The sequence below is a fragment of the Protopterus annectens genome, chromosome 8.part0 (assembly GCF_019279795.1).
Source record: "Protopterus annectens isolate FY-2018-M chromosome 8.part0, PAN1.0, whole genome shotgun sequence".
Lineage (NCBI taxonomy): Eukaryota > Metazoa > Chordata > Ceratodontiformes > Protopteridae > Protopterus > Protopterus annectens.
Genome location: NC_056741.1, coordinates 1,000,840,836 through 1,000,868,118, shown reverse-complemented (window position 1 = coordinate 1,000,868,118; position 27,283 = coordinate 1,000,840,836). Strand labels below are relative to the sequence as shown.

Sequence of the window (27,283 nt, the reverse complement as noted above, 5' to 3'; positions counted from 1 at the left end):
CACATGCCTGAGGTATTGACAAACCACAACAGTACAATTGCATACTCACCAGCTGCAGGCTGCCATCCCACATGCAGACTGGAGAGACCTAGGTATTTGTTTGAGGGGAGTATGGTCAGCAGACCCACATGTGGCATTGGTACAGGATAGATACAGCATGTCTGCACATGTACAGTACAACCCCCAATACTTCACAATTTGCTGTCCTTCACCATAAAACTGCATCCACAACTGCAATCTGACCTGACACATGCATGTAGATACTCTACAATTACAGGTATGTCTGCTACTGTAGTCCAGTAAGCTGCACTGGGGCCTTACCTGCACACTCCTTGCCAATTGTCAGGATGCCAATCACCTCCAGTATGTTAGGGGTCTGTACCCTGATGTTGTACTGGGATGGGTACCCATGGAGCTCCCTGGTGGATGCCAGTGGGGCTGCAAGCCCAGGCCCACACCTATGGCTGTGTGGTCCCTGGCCACTGCACAGTCCTTTGCCAGACATGGCATATGAGGTCACTTTCACAATACCAGACCTGCTTATATGTACACAAATGCGGGCCAACATCATTTACCCTGTAAACTGACTATAAAAACAGTCCCTTATGACAATGAGACTTATTAAAAAAGTTAAAAAAGTTCTAATACAGAACTTCTGTTGTAAAAAAAAACAATAATATATGTTGGTTACATTAATGAAAACATAAATAAGATGCTGTATTAAAATATAGACAGCAGTATCTGCAGCAAAAACATGCTATCACAATGTTGCATCAATAGATGGCAGTATTTATACATGATAAAAAAAATATGTTTTCCTAAACAGATATAATAATACAATTCATGCTCTCATATAAAACATTATTTTATACAAAAAAACTATTGAACTATACATATAACTGACTTATTTAACATAATAAAAAACAGGTGAACAAATGTAAAAATCTAAAAAAAACTATAAAAATCCCTTTATAAACATCAAAAAGTGAAAAAAGGGGGATAACAAGCGAACACTATGGCATAAAACCTAATGAGTAAAGGGTCAATCTGTCAAGAAAGGTTTCAAAGAAACCTTTTCATTGAGTCCATGGGCTTTATTGACTTGCAGCTTCAAAATCCATTTATTCTCTTGTTTCTCTGTATAATTTTTAATATTTCCCAGTCTGATCATTTTATTAATCAACTCTATAGCTAAAAAGGCAAACCTGTGTGTTGAATCATTATTGATAACATGTTTAGCTAACGCATTCCTACCGTCTTCTTTATGAGTGGCATACAAATGTTCCCTAACTCTTTCCCGTAGGGTCCTATTGGTTTTCCCAATATAGAAAGACGTGAATTTTTGGCATTTCGCTAAGTATATTAAATCACATGATTTGCAGTCAGCATAGTGATCAAATGCATAGATATTGCTTGTGTCTGGATGTATAAAGAAATTATTGTTGGGCGTGTAGGAACACTGGTTACAGTTCCTAAATGGAAATGTTCCCTTCCTAATTGAGTGTATTCTGCGTATATTCTTTCTATCATAACATAATAGTCTTTTCGGGGACTTAGTATTCTTGTAGGAATATCTAGATACAGCTCCCACTAGTCCTGAGATTTTCTCATCTACAGTCAATATATTCCAATGCTTCTTTACTATCTCTTGTATTTTGTTATTGTTATTAGTAAAAGGGATAATTAATCTGTTAAACTGTGCTGATGAACTATTTCTTGATTCATTCTGCTTACTAATGTCTCTCTTAAAGAAAGATTTACCTCTGACTTGTCTATTAGTTACAGTATTATCAAACAGCTTCATACATTCATCAGATTTATATCCTCTGTCTTTAAATTCTTGTTCTAAAGTTCTCAATGTTTCATGGAAGACAACATCTTGGCTAACCAGCCTAGAAGCTCTCAATGCTTGACTCTTAACTATGTTCTGATACATATGCAGAGGATGTATGCTGCTGCAATGTAGGAGATTATTCCTCCTGCAGCTCTTCCTATACATCTCTGTGTGTATCTCTTTACCTTGCTTACGTATCAATACATAAGTTACTAATAAACTAGTGGAAATGTTTCCTTCTGAGGCTACATGGTTTGAAAGAGTTTCTAAAAATTGTTGGGTGTCTCTAATTGAATCAGTTTGTTCAACTATTGGTCTGAGTTGTTTCTCTACATATATGGATACGGATTCAGTCAGCCATCCTTTACTAGACACTATAGGTCTCATAGGGGGATCTAGTAAATCTTTATGAATTTTGGGCAAGCCTCTAAATGTAGGAACTGTCAGTGATTTGGCTAAAAATATTTATAAAGGTCATTGTCAATAATACCACTCATTAAAAGATCATATAATTCACTACATACATCTTTAATAATCTTACTCAATTGTTGGTTGTTTAAAAGTTGATAGGTATCAGTTTCAACTAGCATGTTACTCATTTTAACTTCATAAAATTCTCTGTTTAAAATCACTACAGCTCCGCCTTTGTCTGCGGGTCTAACAGTGATATTTTTATTTTGTAAAACATTCAATGCCTCTAATTCATTCTTATTTAAATAACAAAATTCCTGTTTAACTTTCTTATTGCTTGATTCAAATGTCTCAATCAAATCTTTCTCACAAGCTCTCTCAAAAGCTTCAAGTAATAGATGCATTGGGGGTATAAACGTGGAAGGTCTCCTAAAACTATTAGCGGTTTCATTGTCGGAATCACCATACATTAACTTCAAACTAATATTCCTAGTAAAGAGCTTAATATCAACTATTAAATCTGGAACATTCACATTTTTTAGAAGGTATAAATGAGAGCTCTTTGTTCAAAAGGGACCTCTTGGGTTCTCTTAAAACATATTTAGAAGTGTTTACTATCAAGCCCGACTCACTGGTTTCAGCATTTTCTTCTGAAACTCTAGCCATTCTTCTGATGACTTGTGTTTCCTCATTCTCTGCTGAGGAGTCCATGGTTGCTTTTGTGCTGTCTGAATAGGTAATGGAAACGGATAAGATGCCGGTGTAACCATAGAAGTAGAAGGAATCGCCTCGGTTGGTTTCTCTTTCCTTCTTGCATCTGGTATAGATGTAGCGAAGTGTATAATCCTGCCTTTAACCGGGGGCTTTCCTTCATTCACATCAATATGCCCCATTTGTGGAGCAGTGTCTTTATCTGTTAAGGCATTATCTCCTACTGAACTAGTATTAACATTAACCATCACTGTAGGGGTGAGGAATGGCTGTGCATCAGTTGATTGGTTGGATAAGTGGAGGCTGAACTGATTCACCATTTCTCATTGGTTCCCTTGGCCAAGAGAACACATTCCCCTTATGAAAATCTACAAAGTCTCTTTCTAATTTCTTTTTCTTCCCCTGCATAATTTTATTGTCCAGTAATGCAAGGTTAGTACTCAATTCTGTGTCAAAGTCATTCAAGTCTTGCAGGGATAAAAGACGTATCAGTTCTTGTCTCATCTGTGTCGCTTCTATGGTTATACTTTTCTCAATCAACATATATTGTTCAATTAGCAACTAAATGTAGCCATTACTAGTCTCAGCATTCAATCTCTGCCACTTAGTTAACAAATCTGGGTAGGTAGTGCCAAAGGTAGGCATTTTCAATATGCGTAACCCCCTCGGCACAACTTTAAAGCAAAGGCAAGCTTCCATGTGATTCCTCTGTCATTGTTCTGTTTTTAGTTTCACCAGTTTACTCTCACGCTTCCTTATGGTTTGCATCACAGTGATGTTCTGCTCATTGTTCACTGCCCCATCACTGTTACTAAATAAATCAGTTCTAGTCAATTTGAGCAGTGGGTTACTCTCTGCTTTTAACAGACAAAAAAAACAAACTTTCTTCTTTACCAGTAAGGTCCATTTGAGCCAGAATTCTTGGATTGCAGGCAAACTCAATCTTGGTCCCTTCTGCCATGTCCCTTTGACTGTAAACCACAGAAAAATGTCCACAAAGTAAAACGAGAACAGTCAGAGGATAAAGTGCCTCAATGATACAACAAGCATAATTTTCAAAAGAACTCAGGCAACACCATCCAAAGCAAAGGAGACAGTTTATTTCACCAAACAGAACATCAAATGTAAAAAAATATAAAAACGAAGTGAGCTCTTTCGCGTTCATATGAAAGCTTTTTCAGACTTATCAATTATTACAAAAGACATTCACTTAAGTATATACAAGAGGCTAGGATATATTGCTCTCTAACCAGTCAAATGTCTGGACTGATCAAACAATCAACTAATTAATCTTCCACGTATCATCTTGAAAAAACACCAATCCTCAACACTGACTATAAAAACAGTCCCATATGATGATGAGACTTATTAAAAAATATACCCCCAATGCATCCATTACTTGAAGCTTTTGAGAGAGCTTGTGAGAAAGATTTGATTGAGACATTTGAATCAAGCAATAAGAAAGTTAAACAGGAATTTTATAATTTAAATAAGAATGAATTAGAGGCATTGAATGTTTTACAAAATAATAATAATATCACTGTTTGACCTGCCGACAAAGGCAGAGCTGTAGTGATTTTAGACAGAGATTTTTATGAAGTTAAAATGAGTAAAATGCTAGCTGAAACTGACACTTATCAACTTTTAAACAACCAACAATTGAGTAAGATTATTAAAGATGTACATAGTGAATTATATGATCTTTTAATGAGTGGGATTATTGACAATGACCTTTATAAATATTTTTTAGTTGAATAACCGACAGTTGCTACATTTAGAGGCTTGCCCAAAATTCATAAAGATTTACTAGATCACTCTATGAGACCTATAGTGTCTAGTAAAGGATGGCTGACTGAATCCATATCCATATATGTAGAGAAACAACTCAGACCAATAGTTGAAAGAACGGATTCAATTATTAGACACACCCAACAATTTTTAGAAACTCTTTCAAACCATGTAGCCTCAGAAGGAAACATCTCCACTAGTTTATTAGTTACTTTAGACGTAGCTTCTCTGTTCACAGCAATCCCCAATGATGTTGGCACTGACTATGTTAGGTTATTTTTAATAGACAAAGGGATGCCCAGAGAACTTGTAACTATTTGTATGATGTTTCTTGAAATTATTTTGAATAAGAATGTGTTTTCATATAATGAGTCTTACTATTTACAAACCAAAGGAGTGGCGATGGGCACTCCCTGTGCCAACTCATACGCCAATCTTGTGATGGAGTATTGGGAGTATACATATGCGATTTATGATTTACAGTCTAGGAGCTACATTAAATATTATAAACGATTTATGGATGATATTTTTCTTGTTTGGGGAGCACCAAGGAGAAGTTGAATGAGTTTATTGCATACATAAATGCTACTACTAATTTTTTTGTTTTTTACAGGCCATTGGTTGTTGGAAACGATAGAATTTTTAGATGTATTGATATGTAAGCAAGGTAATGAGATACACACAGAGATGTACAGAAGAGCTGCAGGAGGAATAATCTCCTACATCGCAACAGCATGCATCCTCCGCATATGTATCAGAACATAGTTAAGAGTCAAGCATTGAGAGCTTCTAGGCTGATTAGCCAAGATGTAGTCTTCCATGAAACATTGACAACTTTAAAACAAGAATTTAAAGACAGAGGATATAAATCTGATGAATGTATGAAGCTGTTTGATAATACTGTAACTAATATACAAGGCAGAGGTAAACCTTTCTTTAAGAGAGACATTAGTAAGCAGACTGAATCAAGAAATAGTTCATCAGCACAGTTTAATAGATTAATTATCCCTTTTACTGATAACAATAACAAAATAAAAGAGATAGTAAAGAGCCACTGGAATATATTGACTGCAGATGTGAAAATCTTAGGACTAGTGGGAGCTGTAGCTAGATATTCCTACAAAAATACTAAGTCCCTGAAAAGACTATTATGTTATGATAAAAAGAATATGAGCAGAATACACTCAGGAAGGGAACTTTTCCATGTAGGAACTGTAACCAGTGTTCCTACATGGCCAACAACAATGACTTTATACATCCAGACACAGGCAATATCTATGCATTTGATCACTATCTTCTTCTTCTTCTTTTGGCTTTTCCCGGTTAGGGGTCACCACAGCGGATCACCTGTCCGCTCATTTAATCACTATGCTGACTACAAATCACGTGATTTAATATACTTTGCGAAATGCCAGAAATGCACCTCTTTCTATATTGGAAAAACCAATAGGACCCTACAGGAAAGAGTTAGGGAACATTTGTTTGCCATGCATAATGAAGACAATAGGAATGTGTTAACTAAACATGTTATCAATAATAATTTGACACACAGGTTTGCCTTTTTAGCTATAGAGCTGATTAATAAATCAATCAGTCTGGGAAATATTAAAAACTATACAGAGAAACAAGAGAATAAATGGATTTTGAAGCTGCAAGCCAATAAAGCCCATGGACTCAATGAAAAGGTTTCTTTGAAACCTTTCTTGGCAGATCGACCCTTTACACATTAGGTTTTATACAATAGTGTTCGCTTGTTATCCCCCTTTTTTTCACTTTTTGATGTTTATAAAGGGCTTTTTATAGTTTTTTAGATTTTTACATTTGTACACCCGTTTTTATTAAGTTAGGACAGTTATATGTATAGTTCAGTAGTTTTTCTGTATAAAATGTTTTATATGAGAGCATGAATTGTATTATTATTATTATATCTGTTTAGGAAAAACATATTTTTTTTTATCATGTATAGATGCTGCCATCCTGTAATGCAACACTGAGATAGCATGTTTTTGCTGCCAATACTGCCGTCTATATTTTAGTACAGCATCTTATTTATGTTTTTATTAATGTAACCAACATATATTATTGGGGTTTTTTTTACAACTGAAATTCTGTATTAGAACTTTTTTAAGTTTTTTAATAAGTCTCATCATCATACGGCACTGTTTTTATAGTCAGTATTGAGCATTGGTGTTTTTTTAAAATGATACGTGGAAGATTAATTAATTGATTGTTTGATCAGTCCAGACATTTGATTGGTTAGAGAGCTATGTATCCTAGCCTCTTGGCTATAGTTAAATGAATGTCTTTTGTAATAATTGATAAGTCTGAAGAAGCGCTCATATGAACGCGAAAGCGCTCACTTTGTTTTTATATTTTCTACATTTTATGTTCTGTTTGGTGAAATAAACGGTCTCCACTTTGGATGGTGTTGCTTCTTGAGTTCTTTTGATATTTATGTTTGTTGTATCATTGAGGCACTTTATCCTTTGACTGTTCTCATTTTACTTTGTGGACTATATCTATATTATGACTGTATGTTTACATAGATATGTTTCATCATCATCATCATATATATATATATATATATGTGTGTGTGTCTATATATGATGCACAAAGGGTTCCACTAAGCTTCCCCCCTAATGTTGTATGCCTCTATTGCATGATATGTTTGAAAAAGCAGCACTAATTCCTACAACTCAGCTGGTGTACAGGTACATTCCTCTGATTATAATGTTTAGGGTCATAGGTCCAACATTTAGGACTGCTGTTTTGTTTTATTGATATTAAATCACCTGAATGCAGGATATGTTCGTTAAAGCACTACAACGCCTCCCAACTCACATGGTGTAGTAATATGTTGGTATGATTGTTCAGGACAGCGTTCTGGGTTTAAGACTTGGCAGGGCTGACTATTTTGTTGCTGGGCAGAACAAAGTCTGATGGATATGAACTGATTACAGCACATTTATGCATGTCATACGTATAATGTTATATTTATGCAATAACCCACAGCTGGATGTGGATAATGGTGGAATTACCTGCAGTTGGTGTGGTTTGGTCACGAGGGCAATGCCCTAATGACCATAAAGTCCAGCATTGGCCACACCCAGCCATGGGATATTGCTATTATACAATGACATTATTTAAGAAAAACAATACTTACCTTTCTTAAATAATGTCAGTGTATCACGCCTCCATGCTGCCCTTCAACAGTTTTCCAGTATCCTCGGCCATTTCTGATGTACTGCACATGTATAAGGGATGTGTTTCCACGCTTACACTGTACATCCCTGCTGTGCAGCGGTCGCAACAGGGATAGGGGGATCTCAATTGCTTTTTTAACATATCTCAGTATGTTATTTGAGTTGATGAACTCGTATAACATGGTGAGACATATTAGAAAGGCAACAGAGATTTTCCTTTCTCTGTTGAAAGGAAGATCTCCATTGCATGTTTTTATGATATCTTGCTTTGTTATACGAGTTCTTCAACTCGTAACACATAGCGAGATTTGCTAGGAAAACAATGGTGATCTTCATTTCCCCATTGCTATCTCTGCAGACTAAAACTAAAAACAGGTGATATACCAATAGAAATAGTCCAGGCATCCAGACCTTTTTCCATTTGCATACTTTCAGATTTTCAATGGGCACTCTGTTTGGGCTGGCCAATTAGAGTACTCATTTTTGTATGTTAATGGCCAGTTATTGTATAATAGCAAATAAAAATATACATACACATTTATAATTTTATGTTTACCTTCCATGACATCTCCCTATGTGCTTTGATTACATTATATTCTTGTGTGACTATACTGTATGGGGCATGTGTGTTTATATGGGGGTTTCACACCTTTTCTACACTGACATCTCACTTTTGGAACTGTTACACTACCCTGGTTGACAAAAAATAATTGCTACATAATTTAAGTTTAGTAAAATAAGTGTAACACTACTTTCATATGATAAATGAAACTGCCTGTTTGTGGAGTTGAACCATTAGCACCTGCATATTAAAGCTGTAACTCTAACTATTACACTATTATGGTTTGGACAGTTTTCTTTGTCTATTATCATTTAACTCCTATGGATTTTTAGGCTGTACTGTACACACCCACTTAGCTACACTTAGACATCCTTTAGGGCATTAAAAACGAGGATATATTATTATTATTTTTGTAGGTTATGAGGGTGTGTATTGTGGTGTTGTGACAACTACTTGGGACTGTATTTGTGACATAATGGCAATGATTGGTCTTTCAGGATTCTCTGTGTTCAGTATGGGCTTAATTTATTTTGTGGGGCTGGGGTTGTCCTTGTGTACACTGTTACATGTGCATTTGCACACATTTCCTACTTCTGCAGAATGCAGAAGTGCCATACGGCACTTTAGCAATACAGGGGGTGTGTCAGAGAGGCTTTGACACACCCCCTGTATTGCTTTCCTACTGCTGTTTTCATTTCAGTGTCCGCGGACACTGAAATGCTCTATTTTACGTTTCAGTGTCCGCAGACACTGAAATACTGGCATAATATTAGAGCTAAGCTCTAATATTATGCCAGTACCACTTAGGAAGTGCTGTACTGCACTTTCTGAGTGCAGGGGGGCATATTTAGTGTCCATGCACTGCATCGACACGACCCCTGCACTCGCACATGGATCATGCCCATTTAAAGAGTTCAGCAGCATGCCTTCTTGCATATGCAAGGCACGCTGTTGCTCTACATGGACACAAACCCTTCCATGCAAGAATAGCTTATTCTTGCACAAAAGGTTCATGAATCCAGGGGATTGTCTAAATCACCTACCTGTGTGTGTTTCTGTATCCTCCCCTGTTCGTCCCTCTGTTGTTTCTTGGTGAGTATGGTTTTGCTAAAAAACTTTCTGCTTGTTTCTGTTTCCTATACATTCGGACTTTCTTAAAGGGGGGTAATTGGTGTCATATTCTTCATGTGTTGTCTTTTCAGGCTTGTTGGCTGTTGGTGAAGCACCCACCAAGAGGAGAAAATGCTGAGAGAAGAAGGGAGCCACTTTTGAGATTTTAAGTATTTTTTCTCTGTTTATTTGCTAAGTTTTTCTGCATAGTTGCCTAGTTTGAGCATTTTCTGGCTTGTTAAACTTGATTTCTGCATTAGTAGCTGTATTTAGAGCAGAACCAAAAGCTGTTTACTGAATTTCCTGTTTGCACTTAATTTTAAAATCGTTTTTTCTCAAAACTTGCATATTTTCTGTCTTTGACCTAGCACTCTTGTGTGGGGTCATTTACTGTACTGTTATAACTTGATATTACTTGTGAACCTCTGCTATCTCTGAAAAAATAAAAACAAAAAAAAAAAATCTTGCTTTTTTCCCACTTTTCTGAGATTTAAAAAAGTTCAGTTACAGGCTTGCTGTTCTTGAACTGTTTGTAAGTTTCTGTGAGGCCATTTTTGCTTGGGCTAAAGGAAAGTCTCTCTGTTGATCAGTGGCAGTGAAAAACATTGAGCAGCTCCCCTGCCCTGCGTGGGAGTGGTTACTGACTTGAAACTGTAGTTTTATTGGCGTGTCGGTCAATTCCTGGCTCTTTCCAGCCCCTGCTATCAAGCACGCTTTAGCGTGATTTAGCGCGGGGTTGCAACTAGAGCAGCATCGGGCAGTGCCGGTTTAACAAGGTTAAACTTTTTCTGGCTCCATAAAGTCTGTTCTTCATTTTTTCCCTTAGAACTGATCTACTAGTTATCTAAACAGTATATCCCTTAACTAAAAAGCGCAGCACTTGTTCCTAAAAAGCTTTTTTTGTTTTTCTCCAAAAAAAAAAAAAAAAAAAAGCTCAGCACTTAAAAGCATCTTCTTTTCAGGCTTAGCACTTCTGTATTATACAAAGTCCCTCACTAGTGAAACCCCCTCCCCCCAGGAGTACCCACATCCTTACTAAGTCCTCTCTTATTCAGTTGCACCCCTAACTTCTTAATTTCTCTAGCATGTCGAAGGGCCAGATGCTGGCGTCCTCTCCTGTCCAGTTGGTGAATCTGGGAATATTGAGGCAATGTTACAATTGCCTCATCTACACAGACAACACTCTCCTCCTCCCACATAACACAAATACTTGCGAGAGATGCAGCTATTTAGCCAAACTGGAGGCTGAGCTCTCTCAACTCAGGACTGGCAAGACTAGACAGGAGGAGAAGGCAACTACACACACCACAAAACCAGTCTCACATAAAGCTATCACAACAATGAATCAAACACATAAACACACAAAGACATACTCGGAGGCTCTGAGCAAAAATTTACCTAAACAGCAGAGGCCTCCGCAGCAGACACCCAAGCAACCGCCACCTCATGACACAACACAGGCAACACATAATCCACAAAATCAGTGTGCAAAGCAGTCACAGCCCTTAAGGCCAAATACAACACCAAACATACTTGTCATAGGTGACTCCATAGTCAGACACACTGACGTCCCACTCACCAGGCTGAACAAGGAGAGGGTCACAGTAAGCTGCCTATCGGGCGCTAGAATCCGTCACATAATACAAGCACTCGGGTCACTCCACAGCAAGTACAAATATGACACAGTCATTGTCCATACTGGTGTGAACGACCTGAGACGTACCTCCCTGGGCTACATGAAAAGAGACATGAGGAGCTCTCTGATTATGTAGCCCAGGCAGGTATGACCCTGACCCTGAGCAGCATCCTTCCTTCACCAAGAATGATGCCACAACATAGAGACAAGATGATCAGCTTTAACAATTGGCTTAATTTCTGGTGTCATTCAAAGGGGATCCAGTGTCTGTCTGACTGGGATGACATGCTTGACAAGCCACGCTGCTTCGCAAGGGATGGCTTGCACCTGTCACCCCTGGGATTCCGGATATTGGCTAAGGCTCTTGCCACCCCATAGCACCTTTTTTAGGCAAGGCTCAAATTCTAAACCTACCACCCTAGAAAACAAAATGGGAAGAAACTAAGGGTAATGCTGCTCAATGCCAGAAGTCTAAATCTCAAAATGCACACATTCGAGGCCCTTCTCAGTATGGAGAACATCAATGTCTGTGCTGTGACTGAAACCTGGTTCAAGGCTCCTGAGAGCACCCTGGCACTATCAGGTTTTACCTCATATCATGCATTCCGGCCCCAAAACCCGGACCACACCACAAAAGGAGGGGGTGTATCCATATTCAACAAGGATACCCACACCTCCAGGTTGGTGGCAACGCACGAAGCATCGGAAACCATCCAGGTGTAATTAACCATAGGCAAAACTGCTCTACAATTTGTAGCATGCTACAGGCCACCCTCTCAAACTCAGGAACCCCACACAGCCTTCCTGAAGACACTAGAGGGTATAAATATATCTCCAAACACCATTATATTGGGTGACTTCAACTACCCGAATATAGACTGGGAACATTACTCAAGCCCAAACTTTCTAGCCCAAAGGTTCCTGGAGTTCATAAATTCAAATGCCATGGAACAACTAGTCACCGTTCCCACAAGAGGAGAAAATATACTAGATCTCATCATCACAAACATGGGGGCAAAATGCTCCACACCGGAAGTATATCCCTCATTGGTGAGATCAGATCATAAACTAATCTCACTGGATATCCACATCCCGCCCCCACCCCAAACAAAAAAGACCACAGTGAAGTACTTCTCTAAAGCAAACTTCACACTACTCAAGACTGGTGTGGTATCCTTCAAGGCCACTGAGCCAGTGGAAACCACAACCCAAGCTGCGGAAGCCCTTACAAATGCCTTCTATGAACACCTCCAGGACTGCATGGATCAGGCAATCCCTAATAAAACCAAGACTCTTTCCACCAAGGGCAAACGTCCAGTCTGGTGGACCCCAGCCATAAACAAACTTTACAATAAGAGGAGAAAGCTGTTACATGATAGAGCAAAATCCATAAAAGAGAAGACACCTTTGATCATTATTAGTAAAAAATACGAGCATTCCTAAAATCATCCAAGGCCAACTTTGAGAGAAAAATTGCCATAGATTCAAAGACAATCATAAGGCCTTCTTCAGCTATGTTAGAAACCTGGGTGGAAACTCCCAGATATGCTCAGAATGAGTCCAAAATGATACAAAATCACTGAACCCACAGACTTTGCCAACATACTTGCAGACAGGTTCAGTGCAAACTTCACCCCTCTCCCCAAAAGGAGAGATAACTATCCCAGCGGAGTGCAGCCTCCCAGACATCTCCAATGTGCAGGTGAAAGCTGCTCTCTCTAAAGCTAAAAACACAGCATCAATGGGACCGGATGGTGTCCCCAGCTGTGTGCTACATGAACTCAATGAGGAACTAAACCTGCACATAAGGCAGCTGTTTAATCTTAGCCTTACCACAGGATACGTGCCCAAGGAGTGGCATACGGCAACTGTGGGCCCACTCCACAAAGGCAGTGCCTCTATGGACCCTGGTAATTACCGCCCCATAAGCTTAACAAGCCTGGTCTGCAAAGCTATGGAGAGGATCATAATGGAACTCATAAACAAAGACATAGGGGACTTGCAGACATTGGACCCGACCCAGTTTGGTTTTGTCAAGGGCAGATCATGCCTTTTCAACTTGGTCGACTTCTTCGAAACAGTCACCAAGGCCATTGATGAGGGAAAGGCAGTCCATACAGCCTACCTTGACCTTGCAAAAGCTTTCGACACAATACCCCACTCGGGTATTATAGAGAAACTTACCAGCTTAAATGTAAACCCATATGTCACAAGATGGATTGCAAACTGGCTAAAGGACAGAACCCACAGGGTTAGAGTAGCTGGCGCCATGTCATACTCCAAGCCGGTCACAAGTGGTGTCCCACAGGGCTCAGTCCTTGGCCCCCTGTTGTTCGTCATCTACTTCTCAGAAGTACAGGCAAACATAGGAGGACTATGGCTGACAAAGTTTGCAGATGACTGCAAACTGGGAGCCATAGTGGAAAGTACATCGGACACAGATCTTCTTCAGAGGGTTCTCACGGAAACTGATAGCTGGTGCCAGAGCCATGGCCTGAAGTTAAATGCCAAAAAATGTATAGTCATACCCTTCGGGAAAAACAAGGTAACCCCAAGCTACCATATAGGTGGCAATCCACTAAGCACAGAAGAGGTTATCAGGGACCTGGGGACCCAGGTTGACAGTGGCCTTTCTTTTGACACTTACATTGCTAAAGTGGTTAGAAAAACCTTCTACATTGCCCACCTGATTATGAAGGGATTCACATCCAGATCAAGTGAGGTCATTGTTCCCCTGTACTCTTCACTTATCAGACCAATGATCGAGTACAATGCCCCATTCGGGATGTATCTCACCGACCCCTGCAGCAATTGGAGAGACCCCAAAAGTTCCTCAACAAAAGGATAAAGGGACTCCAAAATCTGTCATATGCTGCCAGACTGAAGAAACTCCAGCTCTATTCAGTCGCATACCGTCTGCTCAGAGGTGACCTGTGCCTGACATACAAGGCCATGTCCAACCCGGAATTAATGGACATGCTCCACCTCAAAAAATCCAAATCTACCAGATCCACTAGAGCAAGTGACTTAAACCTTAGCACGTATATAAATAGGACATGCTGGAGGGATAGATTTGTCACCCAGAGACTCCCTATGTTGTGGAATAAAATCCCAGTCCATGTGACGCAGAGCACCTCGCTGGCTATGTTCAAGAGAAATCTTGACCGGTGGATGGGAGATCGTAGGTTTACCCCAGGAATCATCTCTGTGTCACTGCTGGACAGAGGCACAACAAACTAATGGGCACAGTATTTTTTAACATAAGGGGTGGCGTAAGCCACAAAACTCTGGGCTAGGCTTATAAATGCCTTAGGGCAGATAGCCTAGTATAAACCTATGAACCTATGAACCTATAATTAATGTAATCTTCGTCAAAAACTTCCTCATTGTGTGCAGAATCACCTTGGGAAACGTTAACATTACACCATTCATTTATGTCACCCCACCCATGAAACTCCTAGGCATTGGATAAACTTGTTTCTTTGTATAGTCTAAATCATCCCTAAGCAATTTTTTCCTCTTACACTCTAAATTTAACTTTACATTATTCACAACCTTTTCAAAAATGCGTTCATAATGAGCTACATTTACATCAAACAACAAATCATTCAAAAGTAATGCATTCAATTTGTCAAGCTCGTCAAACAACAGTTTAATATATTTGTTGTTAGTTTTAATAATAAAGTCCATTAAGTCCAAGCCAAAATGGTCAAACAGTGCAGAAAGTTCATCCACATTGCAGTCATTAACTTGCATTCCATTACGAAATTTAAATAGTCTATGGACTTTAGGAACGTGCCTTTTCTTTAAACTTTCTTCCAGATAGATATTGTCACAGTGAAGGTTATGTACCTTGTATAACAAACTCTCAAAGTCCTTCATAGAGGTGTTAAGTGACTTATATTTGCCCCTGGCCACCTGTTGAGCATTTGGAAATAGTATGTCTTTTTGATCCATTCATTAAAATTTGTGAAGCTCCTACCAGGAGCAGTCATTTTAGAATTAAATTCTCCAGGCCTTTGTGTGCACACTCGTTCATCTTGTGCACTCTCTGTAAAGTCACCCTGATTGGCAAGTCTGAAACTAGGGTGAACCACTTCCCTCCTTCGCACTTCCATTTGCGTTAAAGAGGTTTGGAGTAAATCCACTCTTTTAGTATGTTCAGAAACATGCTGCAACAGAGTGGAAATGATTTGCGCCAAATCCCCTTCAGTAGAAGTAGAGTTACCAAGTAAACTGTTAAAATATTAGGTGTATTGTCACTAGGAATAGGCAACCTCCCTCTGCTTTTTTCAATGGTCCAAGTTGCCCTTGTATCAGTCTCAGTGGTACCAACCGCAAACAAATGAAAATAATAATGTAACTCACTGTTGTCCAGTATTTAGTGTCAGCCATGAAGTTTTGCCATGTACAAACAGAAATGAAAACCAAATAATACAAAAACAAACCCATTCATTCAAAGCACTGAGAATAAACTCATGAAACAACAAAAAGTTCTCCTGGGCAAAACGCCACCATAAGCTCCACACGAATATGCTGGATGAAAAAAATAAGTCTTTATTCACCAACAAACATGGGTTAAGTGCTTTCATCCCTCTTAAAACACTCCGGGACTTCTTCAGAACAAAGTAACATATTAAGATCGCCCTGATTATATAATACAATCAATTACCCACCAATGAGTCATTTAAAGGCATAGCATGAAAACACTGCAAAGGGTAAGCATTCATTATGGAAGAACCTATTAAGTACAATCTAAAAACCCATGAAAACAATAACTTCTATTAAAAATAAGTTGTCTTAAAAAAATAATTTTTATTATAATGTTTACAAGAAGTAAATTAATTCCAAAATTAAAGGTCCAGAGCCCTTTGCTTCAACACAGGAAGCAATGAAAAGTAATCATTGAGCCCTGGTGCAACTCCAGCATTTAATCTGTTGATCCAGTGCAATTCTTTCAGTTCTATTTGCAAATTGCAAATATCAAGATTATATTCCCCGTTATGAAGGAGGTTTGGGTCTCCCTGAAATTGATTACATGCATAGGTCTACAATCATAAGAGTGCATACATATCTGCTGACTCTAACAAGATCCAAACATAGTAAAGTTTTAAAACATGAGGAGAACAAGTCTAAGATGACTTCCCTGCTTAGTTTAGCAGAAGCATATCAGTGTCAACTAGGTTTGAAATCAAATCAGAAGTAGACAAAAATCAGGCTTTTGTGCCTAAAAACAAAAGAAAGAATATAAGGTTAAGGATCAGATAAGAAGGCAAGAAATGTGGAAAATGCATAAATATAGTTGCAAGTACAGAAAACTCCTGGAATAACCTCATGTCAGTCAGGATCTAACACAGCAATGATTAAGGAATGGTGAATTTAAATAAAATGAAAGCTTAATATCGTAAGCCTAGAATAGAGGACTACATTCACATTGGTTTACAAAGTCCATTGAACATGTCGGAGAAATAGACAAATGCAGGTCTTGTAAAACAGAATTGGAAACAGTTGCAAATCTTTTTGCTGGGTGCAATACATTAATGGCAGAAGGCCTGTATACTGAAAGGCATAATAATGTGGCAAGACTGTTGCACTGGGGATTATGTAAACATTATATTACTAAAGTAGCTGAGAAGCATCAGAAACATGAGCCACAAACCAGTATAGAAAATGATGACATTTATATCACATGGGATTACCCATTACCAGCAGTTCAATAAATAGATGCGAGAAAACCAGATATTGTAGTCTATGAAGAGAAGGCAAAGTAGCATCAATCACTAGAATTGTTACACCCAGTGATTACAGTGTCTTACATACAGACAGACAGACATAAAGTCATACAATACCAGGATTTGCAGGCAGAAATGAGGGCAATGTGGTAGAAGGATATTATCCAGACAGTTCCAGTAGTAGTAGGAGCAATGAATCTCATAAAAAAGATTTTACAGTCATATTTAGATATGTTACTAATACATGTAATCTCGTATGAATTACAGGATTCAGTTTTGGGCACATTGTGGGTGCTGAGAAAAGCACTTTTGACTAACATTAAAAGTTGAAACAAAAGTAATTTCATGAATGCTAATCATACTTTGACTTAGGAATGGGGTCCAGTCCTATCATGGTATTAGAAACCCAAAAGACTTTGAGAATTTAAATTGAGAGAGATGCATGAGGTTATCTTCCTCAAGCAATTGGAGAGACCTCAGAGGTTTCCAATTAAGAAGATAAAGGGACTACAGCATGCGCCTTACACAGACCAGCTAAAGTCCCTATCACTATATTCAGTTTCATATAGACTTCTTAGGGGAGACTTATGGCTTACAGAGCAATCTCCAACCCAAACCTAATAAATTTGCTGCAAATCCATGAATCAAACAGGAATAGATCTACCTGTTCCAGGGACCTAAATATGGCTTGTGACTTGAACAGGATGTGCTGGAGGGACAGATTTGTCTCCCAGCAACTGCTGCATCTTTGGAATAGGCTGATAATCCATGTGAAGTGGAGCACCTCTATGACACTGTTCAAAATGACCCTGGATGAGTGGATGGGGCACGGGAAATTATTATCAGGGAAAGCACCCACAACCCTCCTGGACATGAGCAGTCATTAATAAATACAATCCTGGGTATTCATTAGATTATCTATGGTATTACATTGGGATGAAACAGGCTTGAAATGACCTCCAGGTGGATAGCCTAGTAACACCCTATGATCCTATGATCCTACGGTCCTGTCTTATAATGTTAAGTTTTGCTTTTAAAGATGGAAGGCTGGTTGTGGATACTCTGCCTCTGCACCAGTGGGATGCCTTCCCTCAGGTATGTAATATTGTATGAAATTTAATGTTAAGTCTGCCCATTGCTTCCTTATCATTCTAACTAAATTTGTCCATGTGCCTCAGAAAGACACAACCACATACACAGGCATCAACAGTGAACACTTCTGTTCATATCATATCCCATGATAATGCAGTATTACCAGCAACTGACCTCACAAATGATAAATTGCATCAAAGTTCCTCCGTTACTAACAAAAGAGATAGGTGTAACTTCTCCAGTATTTAGACATCTTCAAAAGAACTACTGGTTAGTTTCATCACTGAAAACATATACAAGAAATGCCCTATTTGTCTTACTTTTTGTGGGATTTCATTTGTAGCTTACCACATAACTGGCTATTTTGATAAATGATGACCAAGCTGAATGTTTGTGGACAGGTCAACTCTTGGAACTACAGAATGCTCTTTGTTAAGACATTTGGTCCATACATGATCATTTGTTCTGCAAAAGAAGAAAATGGAGCATGTAGATGAGCTAATTAAAGGAGCAGCTGTCATTTCCCCATATAACTAGACCCTGACCAAATGGTAACAAATGAGCTCATATCTGAAAGTGTGCTGGTTCGCTAATGAGGGTTTACTGAGCAGATATATTATGTTGTGCTGATAAAGTAAAGGTAATATGTCTGAGATGAGAGCTGTATCAGTCACTGACATGCTTAATGGACCATAATAAGGGGAGGTTTGTGTGGGCTGGAGGAGGGGTGGGTAGCAGCTATGCAAGCATTCAGAAAGATCATATTTGGTGCATATGTGTGGGATGGCATTGAATAATGAAGCACTGTTTTGGGGTATTTTGTTGTAGGTCTAAAACCAAAAAACAATAAAAGTCCAGGCCACAAACGTAGGTACAAAATCCTTTATGGTTCAACAATATTCCACAGATGAGCACTTTCATCAAATAATAAGACTTCATCAGATGAATTATTATTATTATTTGATGAAAGCGCTCATCTGTGGAATATTGTTGAACCATAAAGGATTTTATACGTTGTGCCTGAACTATTGTTTTTAATTTAGTTCTACAATTTACTTTGTGTTATTTTGTTGTAGGTGACATGATTTAGTGATAAACTGGTATCAATAAATGAGCATCACTCATTCATATGTAACCTTTTTGTTGCTATCCAATTAGTTCACTCACATTTTTTTAAACTTGCAAGACCCCAAAAGGTATAGGGTTTGTAGTACTTTAGTTAAAATCAAAATGCTAATACATTACAAATAAATTATATATTTTCCACTTCTCTTATAATTTTTAAATGACAGAAGAATTCAATGCATAAAGCTCCTTTTTATTTCATTGCAGGTTGATGAATCTGTTGTGAATCTTCCAGTTTTGCTTGAATCAGGTGCTATCCACATTTACTACACTGGATCAGCGGCTACTATTGAGACAGATTTTGGTCTTTCTTTGTCATATGACTGGAATCACTTAGTTACAGTAAAACTGCCTGGGACATACTCAGGGCAGCTTTGTGGCCTTTGTGGAAACTATAATGGGGACATCAGTGATGAATTCATCATGCCAGATGGTTCAATGGCTCAGAACGCAATCAGCTTTGGAAACAGCTGGATAAATCCATACTCGCCTATTTCATGTCTCGCTACTAATAATGAGCCTGTGTGTTCTGCATATAGCAAAAGCCAATATAGCTCACTAACTCAATGTGGGGTGATCACAAATGCTGATGGCCCCTTTAGAGCTTGCCATAGCCAAGTTGACGGACAGACCTACTTTGACAACTGTATTTATGATCTGTGTGCTACAAATGGAGATCCTGCAACTCTATGTAAGGCAATAAGGCATTATGCTTTACAATGCCAGAGGAATGGTGTAGCTATAGAACACTGGAGGAACATTGCAAGATGCGGTTTGTTGGCATACACTTTTTTTTTGTACATGTGATTGTATCATATGACAGTATATATATATATATATATATATATATATATATATATATATATATTTATATATTTATCTCTTACACTCTGATATATGACAATGTATATCTCTTACACCCTGATATATATGACAATGTATATCTCTTACACCCTGATATATGACAATGTATATCTCTTACACCCTGATATATATGACAATGTATATATCTTACACCCTGACATATGACAATGTATATCTTTTACACCCTGATATATGACAATGTATATCTCTTACACCCTGATATATGACAATGTATATCTCTTACACCCTGATATATATGACAATCTATATCTCTTACACCCTGACATATGACAATGTATATCTCTTACACCATGATATATGACAATGTATATCTCTTACACTCTGACATGACAATGTATATCTCTTACACCCTGACATATGACAATGTATATCTCTTACACCCTGATATATGACAATGTATATCTCTTACACCCTGACATATGACAATGTATATCTCTTACACTCTGGCATGACAATGTATATCTCTTACACCCTGATATATATGACAATGTATATCTCTTACACCCTGATATATATGACAATGTATATCTCTTACACCCTGACATATGACAATGTATATCTCTTACACCCTGATATATATGACAATGTATATCTCTTACACCCTGACATATGACAATGTATATCTCTTACACCCTGACATATGACAATGTATATCTCTTACACCCTGATATATGACAATGTATATCTCTTACACCCTGACATATGACAATGTATATCTCTTACACTCTGGCATGACAATGTATATCTCTTACACCCTGATATATGACAATGTATAGCTCTTACACCCTGATATATATGACAATGTATATCTCTTACACCCTGATATATGACAATGTATATCTCTTACTCTCTGACATGACAATGTATATCTCTTACACCCTGACATATGGCAATGTAGATCTCTTACACCCTGACTAATTTCTTAGTTACTCCTATAATATGAAATCAATTCCTTTAACCATCATTTTTTTCATTTTGCTTTTGTATGCCTTTATACTTAGTTATTGGGGAGAGGGCAGAGTTAGTATATATAAAGCTGAAGTTCTTGGAAATGTGGAAAAAGTAAACTAATAATGAAGTGAAAAAGGATTTGCCAGTTAAACAAGTATGATTTACTTTGTAGACACTGTTTATTAAATCAGTCAAGCCAGGAGAGGTCATGAATGTTGTACCTTAACAACTAATCACAGTGAAAAACTGTTAGACAGAAATCAAAGAGCAAGTGTCTCGTCTCCATCCGTCCCTTTCCTCTTACCTTTTCTCCACCTGTCACATGCCCTGCTGAATGCCTACATGGATTCTACCTCTACAACCCATGTTATTATTCCATTCCATGGGTCTTCAACTCTTACTGTAAATAATTGCATTCATAAGTTAAGGGAGCAGTTTACTCCTACAAATGACTGCCTTGGCCCTCTTCTTTTTTCTCCTTTCCTTTCTGTAAGAGTGACTCCTTTACTTTTCCTTAGCATGATGGTGAACTTCCATATCATAGTAACATAGAAACAATACTAGGCAAGCTATCTCAAAGATAGTAAGATACCTAGCCATATACACCATTGAATGGGCACACATAAAACTTCATGCCTCCCTTTTAGAGCAGTTAATCATGCTTGCCCCTCAAATAAGGCAGTGCTGTACATGAAAATCCTGGTGTAAATTTGTGTCTGTCTCCCCAATGATTTTGTGTCTAGTGAGAAGAGTTAGAGGAATTCTCTTCTCCCATCATGCCATTCCCATTGTAATTCACTCACCCTTCTGATGGCTTTCCTCTGGATTCTTTTCATTAGGCTGATTTATTTTCTGTGTGTGCTTCACATAGAAATGAGCACTATACTCAACAGGTGCTGTACCCAGGGCTTAGAAGAGATGGAACAGTGCCTATTTGCTTTATGAATCTCTCTTCCTGAGGATACATCCCAGACATCTGCCTTCAACCATGGTTCTCTTTTACTGCTCCTGGGGTCCTGGCCATGTTTACCTAGTACCCTTAGATCCCTGTCCTATCTTATTTTCCAACAATTGTAATCCACCAGATAATACTTTGTAAGGTTTTGAGACCCACACATAGTACACTCACACTTGTCTCTACTGAACCTTAAATGCCACCGTACATTTCACTCAGACAGCTTTCTAAACATTCCAATGCATTCTTTCTTCCAAGCTCCATTACTGTATTTAGTTTTGTGTCATAAACAAAGAGGCTGATCCTGATTTTCGTAACTTCATATAGGTCTAAAATAATGGCACATGAAGTCCAGTGAACCCTGGAATAAACCAGTTTTCCTAGCAGCAACCTATGTGAGAATTAGGCAAATGCATTTGTGAAGTCTGGGTAGACCACATCTGTGGTAGTCTTCTAAGTTCTATAACCCACTAATTTAGCTGGACTATGTTTGACTAAGATTCCTAGCAGGAATAACCTCGTTTTTGCTAACATGGTAATAGCTGTCCTCTAGCAAAGTAACCAGTCTTTCCCTCAGTACTCATTCCTTAACTTTCCTTATCACTGTTGTGTTAAAAGACACGCAGTGCCCCAATCTTTTCCTGCTTCCTCCTATTGTATATGGATGTCAGCTTTGCATACTTCCAGTTTTTAATCATGTGTGCCTTTAGCAGTGCTCTGTTGAACATCTCCACCAGTGGAATCTACTATGGCATTTACATGACCCCCACATGCCACCAGCCACCTCACAAGAAATACTTTCAAACATATCCCCTCCAACTATAAATAGAGATCATGTTCTGACTGTACTCGCTAAGGCCAAGAACATAGCCTCAATGGGCCTCAATAACATCCCAAGATGCTTCCTGAATTGTCTAAAATACAACCTATCTGGGCCACTGGAGTTACTATTTAACTATAATCTTAAAAAAGGCTTTGTGCCACGAAAATGGAGATCTACAACTGTCATCCCTCTTCATAATGGTGGACCATCAAAAGGTCCCAGAAACTACTGATTAATCCTACATGCAAAGCCATGGAAAAAAATATCATGGAAATGATCAACAAAGACATAGGAGACCTTCAGACACTGGATCCATCCCAGTTTGGCTTTGTCAAAGAAAGGTCATGCCTACTGAACCTGGTGGACTTCTCTGAGAACGTGACCGAGACAATGGGTGATAGTAAAACAGTGCAAACTGCCTACCTTGACTTGACTAAGATTTTTGATACAATACTCCACTCTGACATTGTTACAAAATTACAGAATTAGGACTAAGCCCCTATATAACATGTGGGATAGCCAGCTGGTTTACAGATAGGACCCAGGAAGTTAGGACTGGTAACATCACCTCCTCAAAGAGACCAGTCACCAGTAGAGTCCCCTCAAGGCTCTATGCTGGGTCCAGTCCACTTTGTCAGCATTGGCATCTACTTCTTAGAAGTCAAGGCTAATGTCAAATACCTCTGGATGACCAAGTTTGCAGATGACTGCCAACTGGGAGCAGTCATAGAATCCAACCAAGACATTAACATCTTACAAGAGGATCTAACACAGACGAATGGCTGGTTCCAAAGCCATGGCTTAAAACTCAATGCCACCCTAGGAAACTACATCATCTATAAAACACCCCTAACAGTTGACCAACTAGTAAGGGATCTGGAATCAAATGTAGACAGTAACCTGACCTTTGACCAGCATGTATCCAAGGTAGTAAGGAAATCCTTTTAAGCTACTCAACGTATAAGTGAGTGCATGGCATCTAGGTCCAGGGAAGTCATTGTACTGCTATACTTGGCCCTCATCTGTCCCATCATTGAGTATAATCCCCCTTTCAGTATGTACCTGACCAGGTACATGCAGCAAACAGAATGTCTACAAAGGGTGCTTACAAAAAGACAATAGGGCATAAACACAATGTCCTATGCTAATCACCTCAAAGCCCTATCTCTACACTTGGTCTCCTACAAACCACTGAGAGGTGATCTATGACTCGCATACAAGGAATCCATGGACCCCACTCTGATGAACCTTTTGTGCATCTGCAAAAGAAACAGTATCAAAACTACTAGATCTAAAGGCCTACATTTTTCTTGCAAGATAAATAGGACATGTTGGAGAGATAGATATGTATCTCAGAGAATTCATTTTCTTTGGAACAGGGTTCCCATCCATGTGAAACAATAGGATATGTTGGAGAGATAGATATATATCTCAGATAAATAATTTTCTCTGGAACAGGGTCCCCATCTAGGGTTACCACCTGTCCCACTTTGCGAGGGACAGTCCCTCTTTGGGCAGTTGTGTCCTGACAAAAAATTGCAAAAATGGCAAATGTCCTGAGATTTTAGGACAAAATTATTTCCTATATTTTATGTAATAGTGGCATAAAACAGTTATTCTGTATCTAAAACACCTAAATGTTATAAGAAACAGAATAAGCAACTAAAATGCTACAAGAATATGCTGTTATTTAGGCAAAAAAGTTAAGTTCTATCCTTTGTACTGACTGTGGGTATGTGTCGGCCTGTAAAATCTGATGTTTGTACCAAAAATGTCCCACTTTGGCCATTTGAAATTATGGCAACCCTATCCCCATTCATGTGAAACAAAGTCCCTCCCTAACCCTGTTTAAGAGTAACTTAGACCATTAGATGGGAAATCAAACATTCACCCCTGGTCTTGCACCCACATCTCTAATAGACAGAGGTAGTCAGTAAATCATGTTGTAACTAGCTATCACCCCTATATAAATGTCTAGAATGTTTGACTTGTGGGACACATTGGAGTTGCATGGTAAGGCTTATAAAGACCCTAGTGGCTGTTAGCCTAGTATGAACCTATGAACCTATGATTGCTAAAGGTCCCTGAAGGCAGTCCATCCAGTTCCTGTGCTTTAATATCTCTTTGATAAGTTAGTTTCTTTTCAACCTCATTTTACTGCATCCTGGTCTCTGTACACCCTTCCATCCTGATGCTATCCACTGTCATCCTTGACAATGAGTGAAATGAAATATTCATATAGTACCTCTACTTTTTTACCTTGTCTTCCATCTCCCAGCTATCCTTGCTCATCCTAGTCTGGTCTGTTCCTCCCTTCTTTTTTTCTGCTGTATACATAAAAAGCCTTTATTGCCTTTCTTGACCTTTTCTTCCCACATTGTTTTTGATTTTTGCTTTCTTGTCTTCACCTTATTTGTTTAATGTCTGCATACATTGCTGTATTCTGCTTCTTCAGCCTTTTTTCTCTTGAGTCTTGAGTGGCCCATCTTTTGCTCTAATTGCTAACTACATACTCCTGTGTAGTCACATCAACTTTCTCCTTTTTATTTGTTGTATTTTTCTCAAACCCTTTCTCACAATCTTTAGTATTTTATCCCTTATCTATTCTGAAAGCTTAACACCACCTTGCCTACAGACCATAAAACAATCTTTGACACTATGCCATAGCAGAGCATAATCTACTACTCTAAATTTCAATGCTGTTGTATTTCTGTCTGTATTCTTAACCTTTGACCACAACTTACACAGTGGCATAATCATTGCTTATTAATATATGGACATTCCTTACCCCTTCCACATTGGTTAAAACCACATCCACAATTCTATTATTTTTGATACAGTCAGTGCTGGCTGAATCCCTCATTGGTCCAAGACCTCTGTCACTACACACACTGTGTCTCTAGAGCTTGAGATCTCCCAGGGTGGTCCTGACCAATTCAGATCACACATCAGTATAGCTCTCTTCCTTGTACCTCACCCTTTATTCTCACCCTAGTCTATTTTCCTGTGATGATATATTTTAAATTGTACCTCTGCTGGGCGAGGTGTTGATTAATTTACCTCTGTTCTCATTTGACTGTCTATGTGATTGAAATGGGTCTATATCACATTGTCGAAGTAATACAAGTTCGAATCACTAAAGTTCGAACTTTAATGATCGAACTGTAATACTTTGAATGTGAAAAAAAAAAAAACATTTTAAGCCCAAAACAAAAAAAAATGCTCGATGCAGGGGGGCAAGCCCCCTTGCACCCCACACACTCCTGCTACTTAAATATACCAATTCCGAAATCACTCTACAGTGTAGGAAACGGAAATATTTTGTTTCCCCACTGTATTGCACTGAAGTGCCATCTCGGAGTTGGTATATTTTAGTGGGGGGTGTAGGGGGCACAACCCCCAATGTGGGGGGTGCAGGGGGCTTGCCCCCTTGCTTACACCCTTTAGTTTTTTTTTTGGGTTGAAAATGCTTTTAACATCAATTCAGACTTTTAATAGTTCGATCACTTGTGTTTGATGTTTAGTGATTCGAACTATTAAAAGTTCGATGATGTGATATAGACCCGATTCAAATACGCACTAGGTTGATGCTGTAGCACCTTGCACAGCTCCCTGTTATGTCATTTGTGTAGTGATTGAGCAAATTGAATGGAAGATCTATGTCTAAGGCTGTTGTGAAGCATATGTTTCTTTAGTGGTGCATTCCTGGTCATGGTTCAGAGGCTATCACATCTCATAGTTGCTACAGCAATTCCTTGGAGATCCCAAAGAGTGTATTGACGCACTCTTTAATTTCCCCTTTTTCTGATTACTTTCAAGTACTGTGATAGGGGAAGTCATTAGCTCCTGCACCTCAGTTAATGTGAGGGACTTATTTTATTCTTATTTGTTTGACAAGCACACTAAATTTATCAATGTATCGTCTCCTCTTCCTCCACCTTCCTAACCCCTTTAATGGGATTGTGTTCCTTTTTCTCTTATTTTTGACTTCAGGTTTGATGCCCTTCTTCTACTTCTCTTCTATCCAAGCTCTTTCTGAATTTCTAAATAACCTATAAATTGGCACCTCTGCCCCACTCCATGTTGTCAGTGACATACATTGCAGTTATGTTTTACCTTCCGAACAGCTGTTTTAGCTTCTCCATTTGTCTAACCAGACTCCCTGTGTTACATAGTGATAATACTCATATGTCATCCAAGCCACCACTGTTGATTCCTTTGTTATGTTCCATGCCTTTTTCTTTTTCTGCCTGCTTCCTGAGTAGTTTCTCTCCTCTTCTACTTCTATGGTATCCTCTCCTTCACTCCATTTCAAATTAAGGATAAAGTGTAAGGGACATGTCTTTCTTCCTCAGGATTCTATAATATTGCCCCTTCAGGGCTAATAACAGAATGTCTGCAAATACTTCTAAAATGTTAGTTTTAACTTGTACTCTTTATTTTTTTTCTACTATTTTGGTAATAA

The 27,283-nt window shown here is 38.5% G+C and overlaps 1 protein-coding gene across 1 annotated transcript in view; it reads left to right on the top strand.

The window, feature by feature from the left end:
• LOC122808383 (IgGFc-binding protein-like) overlaps positions 1-27,283 on the top strand; it is a 122,330-nt gene that overhangs the window by 91,958 nt on the left and 3,089 nt on the right. Inside the window, exon 3 of the mRNA XM_044079349.1 lies at positions 19,412-19,895. Coding sequence (XP_043935284.1) covers positions 19,412-19,895 — 484 coding nt within the window. The remainder of the gene's footprint in view (positions 1-19,411; positions 19,896-27,283) is intronic.